This window comes from Bombus affinis, chromosome 3 (genome assembly GCF_024516045.1).
Source record: "Bombus affinis isolate iyBomAffi1 chromosome 3, iyBomAffi1.2, whole genome shotgun sequence".
Taxonomy (NCBI): Eukaryota; Metazoa; Arthropoda; class Insecta; order Hymenoptera; family Apidae; genus Bombus; species Bombus affinis.
Window position 1 is genome coordinate 17,882,677 of NC_066346.1, and position 23,799 is coordinate 17,906,475.

The 23,799-nt window shown below is 36.4% G+C and overlaps 4 protein-coding genes across 26 annotated transcripts in view; 1 reads left to right on the forward strand and 3 right to left on the reverse strand.

The window, feature by feature from the left end:
• The window catches only part of LOC126914266 (protein turtle-like), a 152,235-nt gene extending 151,062 nt beyond the window's left edge, over positions 1-1,173 (reverse strand). For 19 of the 21 annotated variants that reach the window (XR_007709620.1, XM_050717948.1, XM_050717944.1 and 16 more), the window contains exon 1: positions 647-1,172. The gene's annotated coding sequence lies outside the window, so the exon portion shown is untranslated. Of the gene's footprint in view, positions 1-646 lie in introns of all 21 variants that reach the window. The other 2 variants (XM_050717957.1, XM_050717956.1) reach the window with 1 other exon arrangement.
• A 15,448-nt stretch (positions 1,174-16,621) lies between these two features.
• Positions 16,622-17,733, forward strand: LOC126914305 (ubiquitin-60S ribosomal protein L40). Of its 2 annotated transcripts, none has more exons than XM_050718054.1 (3): positions 16,622-16,769; positions 17,173-17,375; positions 17,457-17,733. In XM_050718054.1, exons 2-3 carry the CDS (start codon positions 17,186-17,188, stop codon positions 17,651-17,653), a joined length of 387 nt encoding a protein of 128 aa, XP_050574011.1. In that variant the 5' UTR covers positions 16,622-16,769; positions 17,173-17,185; the 3' UTR covers positions 17,654-17,733. The 2 variants fall into 2 exon arrangements, with proteins under 2 accessions (XP_050574011.1, XP_050574010.1); XM_050718053.1 differs by having other exon boundaries at positions 16,643-16,769; positions 17,176-17,375.
• On the reverse strand, positions 17,731-23,144 carry LOC126914269 (polyphosphoinositide phosphatase). 2 transcript variants are annotated; one of them, XM_050717973.1, is made up of 15 exons: positions 22,903-23,144; positions 22,471-22,822; positions 22,173-22,398; positions 21,612-21,776; positions 20,752-21,136; positions 20,428-20,674; positions 20,157-20,352; positions 19,887-20,085; positions 19,241-19,813; positions 19,064-19,176; positions 18,745-18,985; positions 18,468-18,683; positions 18,200-18,382; positions 17,976-18,144; positions 17,731-17,907 (listed from the first exon to the last, which is right to left on the reverse strand). In XM_050717973.1, exons 2-15 carry the CDS (start codon positions 22,552-22,554, stop codon positions 17,815-17,817), a joined length of 3,090 nt encoding a protein of 1,029 aa, XP_050573930.1. In that variant the 5' UTR covers positions 22,555-22,822; positions 22,903-23,144; the 3' UTR covers positions 17,731-17,814. The 2 variants fall into 2 exon arrangements, with proteins under 2 accessions (XP_050573930.1, XP_050573931.1); XM_050717974.1 differs by lacking the exon at positions 21,612-21,776.
• Positions 23,145-23,271: 127 nt separating this feature from the next.
• Positions 23,272-23,799, reverse strand: part of LOC126914306 (uncharacterized) — a 1,034-nt gene continuing 506 nt past the window's right edge. The window contains exons 2-3 of the mRNA XM_050718055.1: positions 23,608-23,751; positions 23,272-23,529 (exon numbers count right to left, since the gene is read on the reverse strand). Coding sequence (XP_050574012.1) covers positions 23,395-23,529; positions 23,608-23,751 — 279 coding nt within the window. The 3' untranslated portion in view covers positions 23,272-23,394. The remainder of the gene's footprint in view (positions 23,530-23,607; positions 23,752-23,799) is intronic.

A 23,799-nucleotide genomic window follows, 5' to 3' on the forward strand; every position in this document is an offset into this window, starting at 1 on the left:
TTACACCCTTTACCGGGAATCGATAGCAGTTAACATCGACGATGGCGATTGTACGCATCCGTCCTGGTCCGTATCGTTTCGTTTTGCATCGTAGCGTCACGAGGCATGACAAATGTCAACGCGGAAGCGTTGACGTTGAGAAACGTCTCGAGTGAAATGCTTTCGAGGTCGGTAAATATTTACGACTTCTGTAAGTACAGATTCTACATCGAATGGTAAGCTTGGAGTTCCTTGATTTTTGACAAATGTACTTATATTTGCTTCTTGGTAAATAACCGCCGTGTACAAAGACACGACAATATCCGGTACCGGATGCCGGAAACCTCTTAATGTTTGATCTTGCATATACGTTCGTCAAATTTTCATATCAACACGATGATGCTATTTGCAAAATCATTAACACAGCGGACGTGGTGCAGTTTCCTCGTTCACGGTCGCGTAATAGGAAACTCGTCAAGAGGTTAGATTTCTAATCTTGTCCCGGTAGCATGTTAGACCAATGTGGAATAAACAAAACATCGTTGTACGTAATACGAGAAATACGACGCAGAACCCGAATAACAAACGAAGAAAAGATAATAGATGATGCTATTAGAACAGCAATAGATAAAAGAAGAAACGATTAATCGAAAGATGATGTACTTACCAAAAAAGATGAACACTGTGGAGAGGGAACGATCTGCCGTAGAACCGATTTCGCAGGATGCAGAAGAAAAATCCTCAAAAAAGCAACAAAAGAGGCACTGGATAAACAAGAGCTCGCGGAACACAAAAGGTTCAGTCACAATAAAAGCACGTAACGACACCCGGCGGCGGTCGAAAGATTCGTAGAGTCGCACCGCTCGACTTGACTGCCGGAAAAAAACAACGGCGTCGCGAACTTGACGCGCAATCTCTGGCGCGACGCTTAACGACACTAATATATGAAGGGAGAAAGAACGGAGCGGAACTGAAAACGACTCGATCACCGTGTTCACGCAACGGAATCTGTTCGCAGACAGCAAGAAAGGTCAGCACGAGAGGAAAAAAGAAACGAGAGAAAGAGGAACGGACGGCGAAAAGTAATGTAGGCACGCGGTCTGCGGACGAGTTTCGGAGCTTCGAAAGTAACAACACGTAAACGGAGCAGTTTCCCGTACGAGGCTCTGCCGGGTACTGGGGGTTCGAGCCGGGCTATCGAACGCACCTCCGCGCGTCGACCAATAGGCGCCATCGCCGCGTTCCATTCAGCCAATCAACGATAGCAACACCGGCACCGTCTACACACGCCGGGTCCGAACCGCCGTAATCAAAATCTTTAGGTGACATTGCTTTCGTTATATTCATATATTAATCCCTAAATTATTTTTCTTTTCATGCTAATACATTTACTGCTTATGATGCTACTTATCGATCGATTCTAATATATCAAATAAACACGAATAGATCTTCGGTAATGACACAATCATCAACTGTGACTTTACGGTCGAAAGCAAAGAATTTTTAGCCCAAAATCGACTAGTTTCATCTTAAAAAGAATTCTTGACGAAGAAGCTATATGAATTATCGTTCGCTCCTCTTCTTTTCCTTATCGTGATTAACTCTCTGTTTTTGAAAACGCCTATTTAACATCGAACTATACTTTGCAAAATTGCGATGGAACGAGAAATACAATAACGGTACGTGCAACGTATGCAGCTACGATACGATCCCTTGGGCAATAACCGAGATGGGATTGCTCTAACGCATATTAACGCTTCTAATTTATGCGAGTCCATCGACCGTGCGAGATCGCTCAAACCCTGCTCACTATTCAACCATAGTATCGCGGTTGGCCACTCCGTGCAAACTGCCAAGCGTGTCACTGTGAACGCGTTGATCAATGACTATAAAGGCGTAGAGAGAGCCCTTATATGTAAAAACCTTAACTTAACTCAGATTTTCATCGATATAAACTAAATAATTTTTCGTTAATTGTTACAATTTGAAACTTTCGATGGCGTCTCTCCCGTCGCTCGCCGTAATTATGAATTATTTCATTTGCTCAAACGATAATCGTGCTTTCGAATAAATCTTGACACGACGGAACAACAATCTATTAACAATGTCCCCTTAATTATACTTATATAATAACACTTCTCAGAATATCAATCAAATTAACAGTATAGTGTCAAAACGAGTTGTACCAAACAAATATACCATTAATTAATTAATATCTCAGTTCTCTACACAATTAACACTAATAAGTGGAAGTGACACTCCTTTTAATTGCGTGCAATAGACTCACGATATATAGATAGAATCACAATGATTGCAAACTAAAAAACTTTGTCAAATTAACGAAGTATTTCATAATTACTTTTATAAAATTAGCTCGACTTTTAATTGTAAAAGCTGGATGTGAAACGCGAACAACCATCACTCCAAAGAACCGAACGAAATAACATAGACATAGATCGCCATTCGGAGAAAGCAATTAATTTTCATGAAACGTTTAACCCATGGGCAACGGTGTAAGCATAGTGCAACCTTTCACCAACAAAGATATTATGCTTTAATTAGACAAAAGAGTTTCATTCCTCGATCTAATTTCCATGGAATAACTCTAACGACTATTCCCTCCTGAATAATCGTTTATGGAACTTTTCACACTTTGCTGGATTACCATACTATCGTGCAATAAGAACCGAGCTATAGCTTCTCGAGCACCACTTTACCTCGTAGATACTACCATTTTTCTTGGCAAACGATCATAAACGTATCTCAGTAATCGTGATAATTACTAGAATCGTAACCCATTACGCTACACACTCGCCGTCGTAGCTACTACCATTCGTGATAGTGTGGATCTGAAATTTATAACATATATAATACGATACTGATGTAGAAGCGAGGATAAATTTAGTATTTTTTTAACACTAAATATCAAGAGTAGTATTCTTTTGCAAAGCGGAGTCAGTTCAAACGCAAAGAGAAAACGAACTAAAATGACGCATGCATTTTCAGGAACAAAGATATTCCGGTAATCCATAATCATTTCTTCGACAACCGCTAACAATGGTCATGCGCTAGGCCAGTTAATAAATAACTCTTTCGTTCTTCTTAGGCCCGTTAAATCTTCAATCTGCTCAAAAGTGACAGCTGCCTTATTTAATTTTTTCATTGCCTAAAGTGATTTGTCTTCGTTATTATCTGCATCAACGTGCATCCTGATGAAGATACACTATATAGTAATGACTAAATATAAATTCTTTTCGAATTTTCACATTGTTTTTCGAATACCAGAGAAGCTACTCGAATGTTTCTCAGAAACTGCTACTATAACTAGCGCTTTATCCCTTCGGACATTGAAATACTGTCTATCCACTGATTAATCCAGCTCCTTTAGTCTCTTCAATCTGTGGCTTACCTGTGAGTACAGCTTGAATCGACAAGTCTTTGAAATACTATCTGCGATCATTATAAATTCAAATAGTTATCAGACCAGCCAGTGCATTGCACTTCTCTATCGAAACGAACTCTTCTAATTAGAATGACGGAAATGTCGATATCCGAGAGCTAATCGTATGCAATGTCTGTCAAAGCATTATATTCATTTCGTTGTAGTGTAACTCATATGATCTATGAACTTTATAATCAATCCATCATTGAACTGAAATTGTTTGAAACACACCCCATTTGTACGATAGAATTTTGCATAGAAGATCGTCGTAGAAAGGTTGACAGATATTGTTTATAAGATATTGTAGGATAGTATCGTGTAGCACAGAATTTCCCCGTGTTCGATACCTGATATTAATCATCAGGGTCCTATCAATTTATGATAGGGGAAAAAATTTGGAACCATTTCTCTGAATCGGTGTTCCGAACTCGGTTGACAGTGACACTGAGAATCAACGAACGCGCCACGCCTTCGTTTCATTCACCCTCCAACTGAGCGTACCAGGGCCAAGACTGGGCATTAGCAGCGATGGTTATGAACTCGTCGCTATAAAAGGACGAAACGTCCCCAATTTAAAAATACAAACGGACAGCATTTTTATCCATCACGCGTGATTAATCTCTTTCGCGTTAAAACCGATTTTGATCGGCCAACTGTCCCGAATTTTTGCAATACAGGTATAGATAATACACTGTGCGTAACACAATAAACCACGAGCAGGGAAATGGGGAAAAAATGATACAGGAACAATCTATGTGATTCGGTTGAATGAATCGCACTGCAAATTCACGAAACCGGACCATCATACGTACCAAATTAACTGTCCTGTCGAGCTTGGCCGCGATTCAAATTGAATTGACTATCGTTATGCATTGGAAGGGTACTGGACGTCGGTGAACGGCTGGCGATGGTGACCGTGGTGGCAGGAGTAATGGTGGTGGAGACGATTCATTCGATTTCCAGTTCGATCGGCTTCAAGAGCCGGAGGCGTGACTGAAAAACGTACCATGGCCGGTAATTACGGTTCCGTTTCTACAATTATATATCCGGGAAACGTCCACTGTATTTCCAGAAATTCATATGGATTCGAATATAAATAAGCAAAAGAGAAGCAGACGTTCGTTCTCGATAGACGTCAATATCGCAGACTACTTATTTATACTCTTCTAAAGAACCCTTACAGGAAAAGGAACGATGCCTTTTCAAAGATATTAGAATCTTATCAAACAATCGCGCCTATTTTGTCATTTTGAATCTAAATATCTCAAGATGTTAAATGGATTCAAAGTATGAAATTCGAAATTTTAATTTATCGTTATGCATCTATATGACGGTGCACAGAGCAGACGGCATTTTGAACTTTGCCACAACGGCAATTCATCGCTTACGTGTATCTGCACCTTCACAGCCGCGGATCGTGGCTTCGATCGTAGGTAAACTAGAAACTAGATTACGAATCCTACGGATAGTTAGCCGTACTAATAGACACACGGGCCAAATTACCCGTTCTCTCAGAATTTGGGTATAAAGGTACGTAAACACATATAGCATCGTAGTAAAATAGAACGCTGGACTAAAGACCGGTCCAGAACAATCTAGGACTTGCAGAACTCAGGATATTCCTTACTTGTCTCTTCAAATGAAATCGTACGTCATATAGCATTCAAAAATGAAAATTGAATTCACGTTGAAATGAACAAGTAATCAAACGTTAACGTTTTTGGGACGGTATCGGGTCTCCCTTCTGTTGACTATATCGGCACCTAGCGTTAGCATTTATATAGTATAAATGTAAATCGGTGATCGAAATGAACCGAAATCATCGTGGAATCGAAAGCATACCAATCGCAAAATGAAATCAAAATACGGGAAGTAGTTGTTCCTGCAACCAGATATTCCATCATATCGGACGCTGTATTTTATTTAAGATAAGCTATCGAGTTGGCCCCGTTCGTACATTTAAAAACACCAGACTTTATTGAGCTGACCCGCCAAAAAATTTGTTGCATCGACCGCGCAATAATGACGTACGTGACCCGGCGTATCTCTGCAGCCAGATGCACAACGCTTGCGGCGTTATTGTTGTTACGCAAACACTGGAACTCCGGGTGCCACGGATGTGTTTATCGTTGGATTAATGATTCCATTGGCCAAATCTTTCTGCTTTCAGGTACAATGACCAAGAATGCTTACCATATCAAATTTTGTCCCGACTCGCTACTTTGATCCAAAACGCAATACCTTGCCGATTCACAGACCCGTGTTACCGCTATCGTTCGGATCAACATTTTCAACCCAAATTTTGTACCATCGATTTCAGAGGAAGCACCTTCACAACAATAAGCGAATTTACGAACTGAAACGAGATAAAAAAAACGTAGCTTAAGCATTGGAAAGGAAAACTGAATCTTGGTGGTAACACAAACAACGCTACGGTACAGAGAACGATGACACGTTGAAATTACGTTCATACAATTTGTCGTGTTGTTTGTTTTACTTCATTAGTTCGTTTCGTCGAGTGTTCTTGAAACTCTAATTACCGAAAGCATAAACGAGACATGTGGCACTAGAACGTGCAAGTGAATCTACATTCGGCACATGCCGAGCACCTGACTTACCACATATTATTTATGGGAAGATAGAGAAACAACGTATACGTAGGGCACTTGGTGCATCGTTTACTTTGGAGGAATAAGCAAACAAACAGTATTCCAGCCAACGCCTGCTTTAACAATCTGGAAACACGTGCGCTGAACAGCTCTACTTGCTCGATATTACTATCAGTTGATTTTACCGAAGAGACACAAGCGTAAGTTTTACGGGCAACTTGAAACGTTTAAATTAATTGCATCAAAGAACATTAATCCAACGGGTGGATAAGCTGCAGAACTACCGACCACTTATCGTAAGTTGTTTCTATCCATATATCGTAATAATTTCAGTCGAGGGTCATTCCTGAAACACGAACTTAATCTAGATTCTGCTTCCTTTGAGGCCACGAAGCATGTATGTACATGCCTCGAGGAAACGAGGAAGGTGGAACTGTAGAAATCCTCTTGGGAGGCTGTCAGAGACTCCAGGACTGAAGCAACGCCGAGATTCCTGGCTGCAGTAATGCAATTTGGTAGTTGTGCAGCTGTAACGAGGAGACCATAGCCGTGTTACGCGCGCTTGATGCGCTGTTCCTATCCACCCTATAGCGGTCGTTATATAGCCAGTCGTATGGTCGTATGGCTGGTCGGTTCGTCGGTCCATATGTCGTATTTGTACTACAAATCCCCTAACCTCAAATCCCACGTCTGAAACGCGTACTAGCCCCTAATCATGATCATACTGACGTTCGCCGCCTTTCGCTTCTGCATTCTCTTATTTCTGTTGGTCTAGCAATACTACAAAATGCTTGATTAACTCCTACACCTGTCTACATCATAGACCGACTCAATACCGTCGTATGATACCATATATAATACGTTTCGTGTACACGCAGAGACCATACGAATACCATATTTTAATCTACGTCACTGTTAAGCCCATAAATTCGTTTCATAAACAGTTGGTCGTCGATACGTTTCTACACAAAAATACACAGCATCGTTGTGATGCTCTTTATTAAACTTTTATAAAGTCTAACAACGTGCCTATTATTGACAAACGAATTATAATATAATTCGAATCATCCGACAAACGGGACATATCATGGTTAGTAGCATGGACAAGAGAACTCGTAAACCGTAATCGAAGCAGCGAATTAGAACCCATAAATACAAATCAAGGCTACACGTTACATCTCGATCTTGCATACACGTTCAACTAAGCGAAACTTTGAACTGTGACCAATGCTCTGTGCCGACAGTTCAGTTCAGTGAAAGCAATACACTTATACAACGAAGACAGCGGAATGATCGATGTGATTGGTAAGATGTTCGCTACTCGTCGTTCCAACAATGGTAAAGTGTCCAACAATTTCTTTTTGCCGCGAACATTTCCGTGTCATTCGGGCCTTACTCGAGCCTTTTTTGTAACTTTGCTATTCAGAGAAATACGTCACGAATGCGTACAACAGTTGAAAAGTTTCAGCCTGGCGTGAACATCAAATGCAATAGAGATACCAGCGCGAGAACTATACAACAGAATGTAATACTACAATACGACGCATTATAAACTTCCAGCATCATCTAGCTTTACATTAACAATGAAATGTTAGCTACATTATCGTGAATTTGATTTCTCCGCAATCAGGTGGCAGCGCGCATGTCCAACGTGGCACTGTATACAAGTTGGCATTAACAAGAGAATAAATTATCCCATTCGGCACGAACCTTTCATAACTCAGTGGAAAATTAGCATAAGATCAATATTGCTTTTTCACCGCGCCACTGACGGAACATCACCCTTCGGTTCCACGTACCCGCTAACGAGACTGACGCATTCGTGCAATCGTATCATCGAATTTCAGAAAATATTCCGATCGATCGAAACAAATTTAATTCGATGACGCAATTTCTGCGTTATCGTTTCTCATGTAGCTAACCCAAACTCGGTAACCTTTACGAAGCAGCCCTCTATTTTACGTAATCCCCCTGACGACGACGTTGACCGAATAAAAATACTCCCTAGTGACGGCATTATAGTTATGAACGGTTAGCTTCACCGACCAATATATCGGTTGGTATAAAAATAAAAATTCTCCGGCCTATTGGAAAGAGAAAGGAGTGCAGTGACGTTTCCAGGTTCACGTAAGAGTCTACTACGTAATCGAGGATGCTTACATGAATGCTGCGTACTCTGTCGTGATTCACGTTACCAATAGGAATCGAGGTGATATGAAACGGGAAGAGTGACGTAAAGAGTAAGAAGGTAAGAGTAAGAGGAGGAAGCAAAAATATATCTGTAAGAACGGAATGAAAGAAAGAGGAAGATGGTGCGCGTAAGTACGTATTTTGTAGTAGACTGTGGTCCACGTGACCGGTTGTGCTCTGAGAGTGGAAAGCCGAGGTCAATGCTTTCCGTCCAAGGCCAAAGGACCGGCAGAGCCAAGACTCGAGTGGGTACTCGGATACGAAGAGTACACAGCATCCAACGTTGAAAGCAAGCAGCACGCAAGAGGGAGAGACCACCGATCTCGGCCCTTTGCCTTTACCTTTTACAACCTGCTTCTTTTCTCCTTCGCTCCCGAGTTCTCGAGGTTAAACGAGGTTCTCGCTCTCACCATGGGAATCTTTCGTACGTGCCGCGTTATATGGACGCGAATGCCGTTCTTGCGATTCGAAGCAATTGGACTCACAACCTTTAATCGTCAGCCAACCAATCGAGAAAACGTGGAAAAACCACTTGCACCGAATCCCTTGGTATTGATGCCTTTATCTCGCTGCGTCGAAATCAAAGACGAATATAACACTGCTAGAGATAGCGAAAGGCCGGTTCAACAACCAAGCTGTTTGCGGTAATCGAGCAACGGAGAATCGCTCGTTTCTTCTTCTTCCGCCAACTTGCGCACGAAATGGTCAACTATGTGTTTCGTAGGTGCGCATCACATGCGCGCTATTTGCCGGAATAAATTCCTTACTCGGACCAGTAGCACCGACGCGCTGTGAAAAAACTATGCGAGAAAACTACGAAATCCTCATAAACTCGTTCTTCGACGATCGACGATCGACGATGCTATTTTCAGATAATCTTTATTCTAAATTTCTAAGTAGATAAAAAAGCAGTCATAAACTGGTAACGGATTTACTAAAAGTACGAACTCAATTTCTGGTAATTTTGACGACAAGAAAGACACGCGGCAAGGAATAAACAAGGTGTACATCGTCGAAATTGCCCGAAGCTATACAGCTATATAAAACGATGCTTCGAAAAGTTTGCCATCAATTCAACGCCGCATCGCAGAAGCTATGATTTGGCGTGTCGTCGTACACTTTTCTTAAACGTTTCATGTGAGTAACATAAATTTATGCGACAGGCAAAGTTTCCTAAGTTGAACTTGTTCGCTTCTACACTGAATTACCAGCTAAATGATTCCTCCAGAAAAGTATGCTGGAACAGGATTGGCGATCATTGGTACAGCTTTCGCAATTGTCCATATCGTATCACGATTATAAGCGAAAAGAATGTACTAGGTCCACGTATTCCACCTTTCGAGAAGACACGTTCTATAGTCGTAATTGCATTGTGAGCTGTAGTAAAATGCACACATTGAGCACCGTCAAGTGATCTGTCCTATAAATTCTCGAACACGTTGCCTGATTGAATATCCGATCAGGGGGCACAAGTGGCGCAGTTAGGAATGTATGTTAGAAACTCGTTTAATGCTAACCCTCGGGACTGAAATTCTGCGGTAGTGACGGTGGTAGTAGCGGCGGTGGCTGCTGCCGGTGCAGTCGGTTTCCAGGCACGCAAACTCGCACCAACTGATCCGCCATTCCCGCTCGTACCGTTGCACCAACCGTACAGTTAACTTACGATTAGTTTACAGTTTATAATCGAATTTGAAGAACGAATCAAGATTAAGAGTTGACTATTTTGCTTCATGACTTACATCGCATTCGTACAAATCTTTCGTTAACTCGGTCCTACCGCCTTTACAGTCTCAGTAATATCAATAAGAAAACGAGAACTTTCGTGAATACATATGTGCCAAATAGCAGCGAACAAGATGTTTTGAAACAAACTCGAGAGATCCTCTTCCTAATCGAAAGCAAGCGCCATCCGCTGAAGTGTCACGTTCAATGATAGAAAAGGATGTAACGCAATCTGTGTAAGTGTACGAGTTACAAGAATACAGATCGTCAAAATCTATGAAATTCGTCTAATCGCCTTCGCGTGGAGATATTGCCCACATAAATCGAATCCACGAATTTGAAACCAAACGTTTCTGATCATTTTTAACTTTGCCAATATTTTCTTCAAAAAAACCTAAAAAGCTAATTGTAACGTCTTGTACCATCTAATTTTCAAAGTATGTACATATCGCGTAAGATAAGTACGATATTCATATATATATATATATATTTCTTTTTTTGACACGTGGATAAAAGAAAAAAATAAAATGAGAAAGTTGTTTGAAGCAGAAAGTTCCAAGTAAAAGGGAACACGATATACGTATAGATCAATTTTTCTATGTCAAAACGTCCATACACAGTGCACGCCACATTTCCTATACTCGTATGCGTTGCATTACGTCAACTGACCCAATTTGGAGAGTGCTTGAACGTAGACAATGTTCATGTTGGGTGACGCCTAATAAGGTATGAAGAGGCGTACTCCGGACACGACATAGAACACGCAGGCACATACCTGTCTGCACATGCTTGCGAGGAAACAGTGTGCTGAGTGCTAGCCGAGCTGCAACTACAACTGTTCTCTTCCACCGATTCCTGATCCTACTGTCGACGACGTCGTCGCCGTCTTCGCCGTCGTGAATAGCCCGGGTACACATGCATATTCAGACTGGGCGACCAGTCGCCGAGTAAATTAGACTATTTGGCCCGCTCCATTATTGAAGGAAACCTGTGGAACGGAGCTGCTGCAGCTTGTAATACGCCACCGCAGCGTTCGCAACTTCGCGACCCCATGACATTCACCAACTTCCAGCGAATGCGGGAGACAGAGAGAAAGATTAGGGTAAGAGAGAGAAAAACGATAGACGAAAGAGGAAAGCCGAGTACAGAAAGGAAGCTGATGTAGGAGACAAAGAAAAAAAGACTTGGATTTACACTTCGGCATAAGACATCAGACGAGTAAATTTGTTGCGTGTTCCGATGTTAAAGTACATATTTACTTGCAACTTTCAAATAAAAGAAGTTTCCTACTTTGAAAATACAAGAAGAAGCTATATTTCAGTTAGAAAAATTACATTTTTGTAAAGTATTTGATTTTCAGAAAATGTGTTATTATGCTGAAGACTAAGAACTATTTATTATTAGCGTTTTTCTTTTCATTTTTCTTCGGTCGCGAAAAGAAGATCAATCGGAGAATCATAATCGTCTTACTTTAAGATTTTCCTCGTAACTCGTTGCAACATAATATCATTCGTTGGTTCGTTTCAATAATAACGATTCTGTGAGTGAAACGACAGATCACCGTGCGAATGATGTTATAACGCAAGTCAAGCTCCACGGTTTCGAACCGGAGCGGGTGCGCGACCACCGACTTCCGCTCTGATTTTACGAATCAAAGGAAAAAGGAACCGTTAACCGTTTTATTCGACTTGAACCGGTTTCAAATAGTAAACCCGCCATACACTATGGGGGAACATTAATTACAGACTACTGTAATATCACTAATGGGGTATCTATAAAATATACCTATCACTTACTGAATTTTCTTATCGCTTTGGATTTGGAGTTTGAAATCTTGCGAGCTCTCTTATCATTTTACGATATTCTCGGTTACTAGTTCGCCTATTCTAGATTAAATTCGTAATCTGTTTATTACGAAGATAGAAATCTAAGTGGTTAATTAAATAATCTGGTGCCACGTTTTGTGACTTCTATAAGGAAGACTATTTCCGACAGATTGCGATTTAACATTATAAGAATTTCGCGTCACGCAGATATCACAAAACATTGATAAAGCTACGTTATACATACATACATATTTCATTGCGTGTCATTTTTCGCAGGTGAGACGTTAAAAGCATTAAATACCGAGTATTCATAGTCTGGATAGATTGGTAAAATATGGATTATATTTATACATACATACGTATCTTCTTTTTATTCCGTTCGCTACCCATTACGTTATTCGAAGAAGTTTCTTATTCAGGGAGTCTCGACGAAAAGCAAGGTAACTCCTTTAAACTCTTGCGTTAAATAAAGTCGAGGGACGTTTAATTTACATATATTTACTCTCCCTATTCCCCTTTTTCCTTTCGGTGGTTCCAAGAGGCGTGATGTCCTTTTCTCGGTGCAGTCTAATCCACGTATTCTCTTTCGTTCGTCGTCCCTTCCCACTGTCTCTGTCTAACCCGAAAACTCGCTGACCTAATTTCCACGAAACTGCATTGCGTGTCCTACCTGTACTGTTGCACCTACTGCATTCGAAACTATACGTTCCCCTTACCTCTCGATGTCCTTCGTGCAGATATACCTACATGATGCACACCGCCAATTCCCCCTCACTTTTCCCTCACTTTCCTAATATGTTCATTCTATGCAGAGAAAAAGAGACGCTATTTGGTGCACCGCACTTATCTCCCATATTCGTAAACGCATCTGTTATGAAGGGACCTTTATCCGACCAATAGCTGCACGACCGGCATATTGCATGATATAACGAAAGAAAAAAGGTAGAAATAAAAAGAATCGGACATCGATTTAGGCAGATGAGAATCAGCGGGTCGCAGAATCGCTTGAACGAGCAAACTGCGAAGAATGGAAGGACGAGGGACATGAGGGAGAGCAGGGAGTTTTGATGGAAAAGTTTTATCTCGGATCGCAATGGCATTTCATACTCATTTTGTGGTCCCTTTATCGTAGCTGTCGATGTACGAAAACGCTAAAGTTATTACCAGGAGGGAAGAATTACATTTTGGTCTGTAAGCAAGCAAATATAAATTTTGCGGAACCGTCGATAAAATTCTGAAAGTTCGTCAGTTTCTTATCGAACAAGTTTGCTTACAAATTTTACGATACGGAAATTTTTGTTATCCCGGGGATACTTGTACGAACACTCTTCAATGATTATACATGAAATATAACCTTATAGATCTATTATCTACATACGAATGACATTTGTACGTATATACATATATATCGTTCAATTTCCAACGAAAAATAAATAGGTCTTTAGTTGCTGATAAACAACAATTTATAAAATTTCAACGTTGAACAGACATAGCATAATAAATTACACGAAAACCTGAGGGCTTGATCAAGGCACGAGATAAAAGAGGATAGACTCGTTCATTCATCAATGAACTCTAATTACGGCTAAGAAGCACAACGACGATTAAACGTGGTTTCGGACCACGTTCGTAACAACTTTTAATTGCACTTCTCCGATTCTCTCTGAACGAAAGGTGGCGACTGCTGGTGGAATAGCAGCGTAGGAAGAGACCGAGTAGAAGACCAAAAGAAATAAAAGATAAGAGAGTACAAAAGGTTGTGGAGAAACGTTAGGGTTCGGCGTCGACGGAAATCGATAATTCGATCTTCGATCCAGAAACCAGGTTTGCGCGTTCTTCGGTAAAAGCGTGTACGAGTCGAGGTCAAAGTGTCATGAAAGCTTAACCGTAGTTGAACGAGTTCACTTTAGAGTTAGACTTCAATTTTAGCCCGTATATCGTGGCCCCTGCAGTTTAATGATCTTACTGACTCGGACAGGCTTTTCCATTATTAGTTCGTTCACTGATAAATTCATCTGCTTATGTGTCTCAGGCAAAGACACCGATAAGAGGTCTCATTGATCCGATGGATACCTCGTATCAGACATTACACGGTATACAATGGAATTGAGGTGAACGATCAAAATACAAGTTAGCACTAAATAAAATCCCTGAATGTCGTGCTAATAGCGAAAGTTCTACAGCAAGAACTTCAAGAAAATATTTAGAAGATAATTACAAGGGTAATTGAAAAAGGAAACTAGGTAAACCGGCCAGCAATGATTACAAAAAAAACGCAAATGCTTTATTTGGTAGAAGAGCAACCCAGTCTGGCGAACCTGAACATGAACATAGCTTGCTTGCCGCGGGTGATACCTGCTCTTGATCCATGTCATCGTTATTAACTGTTCTAACGAGTACACGATTTTGCCATAGGGAATTCACTAACGAACCAGCGAGATAGAAATACATTTTCGATATATAAAACTGGAAATATTATGTTTAATCGGTCCTTGTTCGCAATTTCCAGAAATGATACATGGACCGAAGTTGTATTTAATTCATACGTTTAAGGATAAGAGTATGGCATGCAGCGTATGTAAATGGAAATCGCGTCAGAACATGGAATACAGATATCCATTAATGGACAAGTGGCCAAATGTCATAGCAGCAATAGCAGTCACAACTGCATTGGACATCCGTTGTTTTTCGGAGGGAAAAGTAAACACTAGAGTAAAGTAGTATCGACCGATAGTTTTGTAAATAAAGACCAATTGCGACTGTTAGGGATACAATACGATTTGACCATACCAGAATTCCCGTATACTGTTTCGATGTCGGAATTGTTCTGTCTACATTCTAGTAGATCGGCTATAAAATAGTCGCTAAATGACTGTTCGCTCACAGTGATTGCGTCTAGAAACGGAAAATATTCTCTGTTTTTTCTCTATTATTAAGTAATATCTATATTCACCAGCAAAAATTTGTACAATGATGTCAACGTAATACCTATTTGTAGAGAAAAGTTTTTTAGTTTATTCGTGATGTTATTTCCGACACTATCGTACTTGCATGATCAAAGTTTAACATCTGTTAAACAAATACGCAAATTGATCAATCAACTTTCGGTGTTAGGTATTCATTTGCAAACGATCGAAACAAAGAGAGAAAGCAATACTATCATAAATTAATTTCCCACCTGCATACATCAAAAAATGGTTTTTCGTGCATAACATTACCGTTAAAGCACGATTACTCATTAACAACAATTTATATCAACTATGCAATAATCATTGTAGCTATCGAGAATTTCACCATTGTAGATTTCTATTAATATTTACTTTATTCTCATACATCATTAAAACGTACTAATTCGCATTGCCAACCATAGTCAGTCCATCTAAACCCCAATCTAGTTACTGTTCAATTTTCACAATAGCCTTGAGACCATGGTTAACTTCATTGAAGTTCAACAACTCGAAATAACTTTCGACAACACACTTGATCAATGCAACGAATTGAGATGTGTTTTCTGGCGTATAGGAAACAGCCAGTGGAATTTATAATGAGGAAACTTTGATAACAAACTTCGATGGAGATTTACAACTCCTCTATAATGTTATACAAAAACCGAAGCTACTCGATGAAGCAATCTCAGAACGGATTACAAGAACAACCTTGTTGTTTACTCCATTTCACCTGTAAGGCGAATACATTGTATCACGGGGAATCATGTACATACATATACATACATCGAACATCCAAAGCTGTATTGTGGATTACGAGTTCGATATGCATTCTAATTGGCGAGATGCATCTCATTTTAAGTTAAGAAATGTTGTGTTTAGTGAATTAATTGTAAATGCCTTTGCGTTAACGATTTCACGGCCTATCTACTACTGTTACAAAATTAACGATACATTTTACATACTTTCTTTACTTTCCACTGCATTTCTCTTTATCTACATTCTTACGTATAACGCATTGATCCATGACGTTCAGAATGTAAAGAGATTCTCGTTCAGTAAATGCAAAAGCATTCAAACCGGCAAAGTATCATAAAGCTTCTTATATTTCTTCAAAGTATCGTAAAACTCATTCGAGTTTATGAGATCCATTCACGAAGAACATATCTGTGAGAAATTATAAACATACCTGGGAAATTCTACAAATTGTACAAACTCTATGGTAGAGATTCTAATGGGAGTTTCTAAAAAATAACCATTCTATTTGAAAATATGTAAAATCTTAGATAATTCCTAGCTTTAAAGGCCGCTGTAAAACACTTTTAATTGTGGGGCTTTTCGGCCGGTAAACATCTAGGTCAAAGTATAAAGTTTAAGGGTTACTACTGAAATTTGCATATAACCATGGCCTAAGGCATGGAAGGAAACCTTCGTCTTCTGAAGAAAGCAGTACGTACATTGGATATAACACGCGCACGCGTATCATACGTGTTTGTAATGCAACGTAGACACACATATGCATCTATATTTTTACAATTATAAAATACAAATATATTATCAGAAGATATACAAATATAATTCAAAGTTATAAACCATTAACTAAAGAGTTTGTTAAAGAAAATAATATTATATAATATTTAACGTTCAATACATTCAAATAAGATTAAGATAAATATGCATTGTAATAAGAATAACGATAATATTCAGGAGGTGATGTTTTTTTTTATAAAAATGACTGTATCAGCGTTTTCAAGTTGTACAATACATTGAAAATGAATCGTCTTAATTATTAATACTTATTAACAATACTCACGATAGGCTGAAAACAACTTCTTTCAAATATGCAGTAACGACGTAAATTTTCAATAATTACACACTTTGTATGCAAATTAAGCACAATAAATATTCTTGCAAACACTTTTCTTTGAAATAATAGTATTATTCGCCACGAGAGGGCTAGTATATCTATATAATTGATTTTCATGTGGACGGAAGTTACAGTGCTGCCATCGTAAAATCCTTTTAGGTTGTTTTCAGCAAGCACGCTCTTCTAACGGTAAGAATTCGATATTGTTTGGAATTTTTATGCTTTAAAATGTTCTTACGAAGTTATAAATTGATTTTAAATTGAATTAGTAAATAGTTAATGAAAAAATTACATATATAATGAAACAATTAAACAAAAGGGTTTCAAAAACAATTGCAACGCGTTACGTTGCTAGAATACACGTTTATAAACGAAATGTCTATTGTGAAATTTTCTAGTCACTTCTACATATTTTAGTGAACTTAATAATAAAAAAAATAGTAGATAACAAAGAGAAATTAGGAACGTAGAAAATTAATTGTCGAACTCAACCATTTTGCCGAGTAAATATTGTATACTTTTGTAACGTGCCTGTTTTACATTATGATCTTTTATTACATATACTTTTTCAATCTTTTTTATACTAAAAAAGTAGATACACCAAGATGCAGATATTTGTGAAAACTTTGACTGGTAAAACCATCACCCTTGAAGTAGAAGCATCGGATACTATTGAAAATGTAAAAGCTAAAATCCAAGACAAGGAAGGAATTCCACCTGATCAGCAACGTCTTATTTTTGCTGGAAAGCAATTGGAAGATGGACGTACTCTGTCGGATTATAATATTCAAAAAGGTATCTTGTAACTTCATTAAAGAAGTTCCAATACTTTATATATTTTATAGCCCATAACAATAGTTTTTATGTTTTGAACAGAATCTACTTTGCATCTTGTTCTTCGACTTCGTGGTGGTGTCATCGAACCTACTTTGCGTATTCTTGCACAGAAATACAATTGTGATAAAATGATTTGTAGAAAATGTTATGCCCGTCTTCATCCACGTGCAACCAACTGTCGTAAGAAGAAATGTGGCCACACAAACAACATTCGACCAAAAAAGAAGCTGAAGTAGACTACATATAATGTTTGCTCATTTTGCGGATGTATGTATTTCTAAAAGATGGTGTTAATAAAACATACATAAAGAAATAACCAGATTTTGTTAACACTTTATTATATATTAATTTATATAGATGTATACAAAAACATAAAACAAACTTTAACACATAATATTCAATTTGAATATATTAGTCTTTTTGGGAACTGTTGTTTCACATAACTCTCATACAAGATAATATCATTGGTGCTTGGCACAGAACCACCTACCTAAATAATATATATAAAATTTTAATATGATAAGAAAGATTTATATGCTAATGACAATATATACTCACCTCTGCTCTTTTAACATATTGCTCATATATACTAATGCTAGACTTCTTTATTACTGGTACTTGAACTACAGTAGTTGTCACTTCAGGGAATGACACTTGTTGAGTTAATTTTAAACGTAGTTTCGTGTAATCCGAGGAATATGTTGCATTGCGTCCAATTAATGCAAATCTATTAAAAATATATATCAAAAAAGTATCCTTTAATATGTATAGAAGCAATTTACCTTTTATATAATATGACATCATTCCTTTTAGGATATTGGGGTTGAGTACCATACACTTCTCTCATAGACGGAAATAATAATTCAAAAGATGTGAATTCCGAGCTGTCTTTCGACATTACGAATTGAGAATCATTAGTATGCTGATGATTCTCATATTCGTCGGAACTTGAATCATCGCTAGAACTATGGAATATTATACATAAAAATTAAGATCCAAAAAATTATATTTGCTTCAATTTTCCTTCGCTCTATTAATGACTTGTACTACCTTGCACTCGATGTTGTGCTACTGGTACTACTTTGCCCAGTCATTGAAGGATTCTTCATATTTAAATTTTTATTACCAGTCTCTTCTCTTCTTCTACCTGGTCGTATTCGTACTGCAAATGGACTAAAACTGGTTGTAAAATGCGGCATGAAATCTCGAACAGAATGACTAATTTTATACGCGTAAACTTCGGAAAGTAAAGACAGTTCGTATGGCCTACAAAAAAATATATAAATGAACCACTATATTACATTCATATTATGAAATGTTTCAATACCTATGGTAATCGTAATAAACATCAATCATTTCCTCAGTTGAATTTTGAACTTGTATTATCTCTGAACATGTTTTTGTTATTTCATTTAATGCATATGGTAGACATCTTAATACAGTAGTATCCCACCACTGCGTTAAAGCTTTTGTTCTGCGGGAGTAGTGACAAGCGGGTTTATGATGAAGATAGTAATCTGTTAGAAGTTCCCAAATAGGAGGCTTTCCTTCTTCAGGTATAAATAAACCTATAAGAAATATTCAAATACAAATTTCATTTACTATTCTGATCTATCTCTATTATTTAATCTCATATTTATATTTACCTAAAAATAAATTAATTGTATGTTGTTTTTCTTGATCGCTAAACGTGTTACTATAATATCTACTGAGAGTTTGCATAATATCATTACCCTGACTTGTCCATGGTGCAGTTTTTCTAAATTATAAAATAAAAATCTCTCATCATAATTGAAAATATATACAATATTATGCAATTTTACCTGTAAGTTTTTATTCTATGCACCAATTGAGAGCCACCATATTGTAATGCTAATGTATCACCGTGATCCTCATATAATTCTTCTAACATTCTTACACAATCAGAATCAAATTCTAATTTAGGAGATTCTAATACTCCTAAAGCACACAATTGGAATCCCAAAGCACATTTTCCTATCGCAAATTGTGCTGTGTTCGTACGATCTAAACAATCAACACAATTTGTTCTAATAATACCAGTTTGTAATGTACCCCTTTTACCGAAGCATTGTCTTACTTTGTTTTCTATATAATGTAATTCATTATACTTATTTTCTCTGGCAAATTTAAAATCGGTACTACAGCTGACAGATAGATTATCTTCAATGGAAATATTTGTATAATTTTGAACGCCATATGTATTGAATGAAGAAATCGTGTTTGAATTTGTTTTATGAGATTTTTTATTGTAATTAGACTGAGGAGAAAATAAATTCCTTTGACTATAATATGGATTTTGTGATTGAAAAATACCAGTTTTCAAAACTGCATTATGTGCTATATTTGCCAATCGTGCCATAACATTAAACTTTTTTCTGAAAAAAAAAAAAAAAATGATTAAAAATTATATCTAGTACTAGAACATAAAATCACTACATGCAATTGTACCTTTTGTTCATTCGAGCCATGTCAAACCTTATATATTGAATATGATGTTCTGGAGATAAAAATTGGTTTAAATATTTAACAGCCATATACAATTCTTCACTCAATGTACTTTCATGTTTCTTCTTTTCACGTTTTTTAACAAGATTGAGAATTATAATTGGAGAACCATATCTTCTTAAAAGTTGATTAAAATGTGCACCTGGGTTTTTTTAATAATTAAATGTTGATTGTATCATATATAAATATAATGATACCATTTAACTTCCATACCTGCTGTTTCTACATAAGGATCAGCCAAATCACACGTGATAGTAGGTTTAGGAACCATTTTACTAACATCCTGACTCCAATGTCCAGGAACTGATCCGCGCATTTGTACAAAAGAACTAAAACGGCCTTTACTTAAAGAACTCACTCCAGAATCATGTACAATTTGTTCTGTTTCTACTTCATTTGCAACATCTCCCTGAAGTAATAAAATTACCTTTTAGTGGTATACAGTTACAATAGTACAACATAAATATCATTTAATTATACATACATCAAAATTTGCTCCACGTTTTAAAAATCTGGTACCTGCATACTTATTACTCCTTCTAGCTATAACAGTTATATACATAGATCTTCCAAAAATACTGACATTTGATTGACCAATAAAACCGTGTGTAACATATAAAATCCAGTCACGATGCAAGTCCTTTTCTACTGGTTTTAATAAATGCGAATTCCACACAAATCGACGGTGCGGATTACTTCGTACACCGTAATCGATATATTTTTCTGTACCACTAAAAATATTACCAATTGTCAAGTTTTATTGAGTGTTTAATTTTGAAAAACTTATTAGTTGATTATTATAACAAACCTATTATGCCAATAATTTTTTTTAGATGCCCAAATATTGAAAAAGTCTTCTGCATCTTCAGTATCGCTATTCTCTGCTTGATTTGAATCCGTGTTATTTGTATTAAAAATATCAGGTTTGATATGTTTTGGTGGAGTCATGTTATTTTGTAAAGTATGTGTTAGGTCATAAGAATAACTGAAGTAGAAATTACTACTAAGATCTATGCTTTGAAACATCTTCACATATCTTTGTTCATCAGGGTGAAAAACACGAATAGTATCATTTGGAATATAAATCATTGAAGTGTCTTCTATTTTATATATTGTATGATGCCCAATTACAGCCACTCTACGTCGTTTAGTAACAAGAATTATATAGTATCCTTCTAAGAAACGTACAAAACCTAATAGAATAATTTTTAACCATTATTTTATTAGTATAAATCATTTTTACATTTTATTTATTACATATCTAATATATTGTGCATATAACATGGTTAACTTTCTAACTGCAAGTAAAATAGCATGCAAATATAATTTTGTGTGATATCATGCTAAAAACATACATGTGCTGCAATATCTTACACACAGAATATTTATATTGATACAATAAGTATTTAATATCATTTCTTATTGCATATGATTTTATTTTTGAGTTTTAAATTTTCAATTTAATAGTTTATTGTAAAGTTACCATACAGAATGACCATAATTGCATTTAAGCTACATTTGCATCTTATTATATTACATATGTATCACTTACTATAAAATTGATTTTTGTGTGTATATGTGCATGTGTATTAAATTTTCTTTGTTAAGATTGTTATTCTGTTTCAAATGTATGATGTTTCACTGAATATGAAAGAGATTGGTCCTTACCAAGAAGACCAAAAGCTGGTACTAGTCGAGGGAAAGTTTCTCTCTGCCACATTGTTTTCCAGGTGAATTTAGTTTGAGTTGGTTTGTGCAATGGTTTCTGACATTCTTGGTGTTCAGATTCTTCTGATACACCATTGTCAGATGTAGATTCTTTGTGAATGTTGCCTTTGTTAGCAAGCAAATACATAATATATGGAAACTAAGTCTTATATAATATTTCAGCAATAGTTTTACTCCAATATTACTATGTATATTTATGTTATTTTGCGTCTAGTATTAAAATGCAATTGATGCAAAACATGCATGCCAAGAATTAAATCATGCAAAATTATAAAGCTTAAGCTATATCTCTGACATGTACGTTGCTCTTACATATTACATACAATGTAACTATGTATTAATAAAAAACAAAGAATTGATATATAAAATTATACTCTTATTCTCTCTATACAATTATGTGTCATATATAGTTATTACAAAATATGAAAAATTTCTTTATTGTAAAAGCATATGTACTGATAATTTATGTGAGAAACTAATAAAGAAATTAATATTGCTTACCAACAATTCCAAAAGCCGAAACAATTTTGGCAACTCCTCCAATATTACTTCTTTGCCCACTACGTGTACGATTACCCATGTCTATCATATTTACAAGGTCCTTTATTTCATCTTGAGTATATTCTCTTTTATCATCTACAACAACTAATTCTTTTGGTTCCATACGGTCTATTTTTAATACACGGAAACGTGTTAAAGTATTATTTGAACCCATTAAATAAAACCTCTGGAACATAAATTATATGTATTCAGGAATATTTAAATAATTTATTGTTTATAAGATAAAGTAAGATCTTACAGATTTTGTTTCATAAAGGGCAATTTTTTGTATTGAAGAAATAATAGGATGAAATACTACAGTTGAAATAATCTTTTCATCCATTGCAGATAAATGTTAATTTACAAATATTTAGAATGTATTTTTCCAATACTGGTAGCTTTCTTGCAAATTCTTTGTTTATCATTTAAGTTGACGTTTAATACTATCACAGATAAAATAAAAGATAGAGCTATCACTCAGTGGACTTTTCTGTCTTATGTCTCGAGTGCTTTAGAGCTGTTTTACCAGACAATTGTCATTCCCAACATTGTCAATATAATATGGAATACTATCATTTTCGGCGATTAAATTGATACAATTCCTACGTTCGCTGTAACAACCGAAAAGCAATTTCAGAACATGAGATGCGAATTCTATATATCAAGATAATCAATGTCAAGATCTCAGTACCTCGTCTATAATAAACATGTAATAAAAGTATGCTGAATCGGAAACTTCGAATTGATGTTTAAATTGTATATGAACTTGCCTTTAAAGTTCATGAAACAAATGACACAAAAATGCATTAAACATTAGGTCCATCCTATACTTTTTGTATATGTGGTATAGGTTAGGATATTTTATAATCACAAATGAAACATAGAATTCTATATAGGTACATTTCTATACATTATGTATATACATACATATATGTAATTCTTATATATTTGCATACAACACATTTTGCTATATATTATACATATGTAGTATAATATTCTCATTATACACAAACGAAAACCTAAGTATGAAAAGGTGTGTGAAGGAAGAATAAAATAAATGTATATTTAATCATTTATTTATAATCATGAGTTCGAAATATTACTTGAAGGTATAATTTATATTTTACAACAAATATCATTCCTAAGTATATTTATGCTAAAGCATTTTGATTTACTATGCGCATTAAAATTTCTTTTTGAGCTGTAATATATAATACATATTAGCGACAAAACAAATTGCAGTAACTGCAGAAAGTCCTGCAACAATCATCTTATCCGATCTACCTCGTAAAAGATACGTAGGTTTTGTTAAGTCAGCCTGTAAAATGTATGTTTATTATATTTCTCTTTTTAATGTAATTTTATTATCAACAGATATATATGTATTTATATTTACCTGCCATTCCTGTTGAAGCTTTTTTATTTTTGCAGGTACTGTAGAATAATTCTGCTTGCCAGATAATGAAGTAGATACTGGCTTAGTTTTGACAGAATCAAACATCATTTTTATTGGTTCTATTTTTTCTAATGGCCTTGGAGACTACGACACAAGTATTAATTTTATATATTATTATACAATCAACGAAAT

Excerpts from the sequence above, each read along its gene's own strand:
- LOC126914269 (XM_050717973.1), bottom strand. The coding sequence starts at position 22,554 with ATGGATGAAAAGATTATTTCAACTGTAGTATTTCATCCTATTATTTCT. Across the intron at positions 20,353-20,427 it reads AACGTGGAGCAAATTTTGAT|GGAGATGTTGCAAATGAAGT; the intron begins GTATGTATAATT and ends TTATTACTTCAG. Across the intron at positions 17,908-17,975 it reads AATATGTTAAAAGAGCAGAG|GTAGGTGGTTCTGTGCCAAG; the intron begins GTGAGTATATAT and ends TATATTATTTAG.
- LOC126914305 (XM_050718054.1), top strand. The coding sequence starts at position 17,186 with ATGCAGATATTTGTGAAAACTTTGACTGGTAAAACCATCACCCTTGAA. Across the intron at positions 17,376-17,456 it reads GGATTATAATATTCAAAAAG|AATCTACTTTGCATCTTGTT; the intron begins GTATCTTGTAAC and ends TGTTTTGAACAG.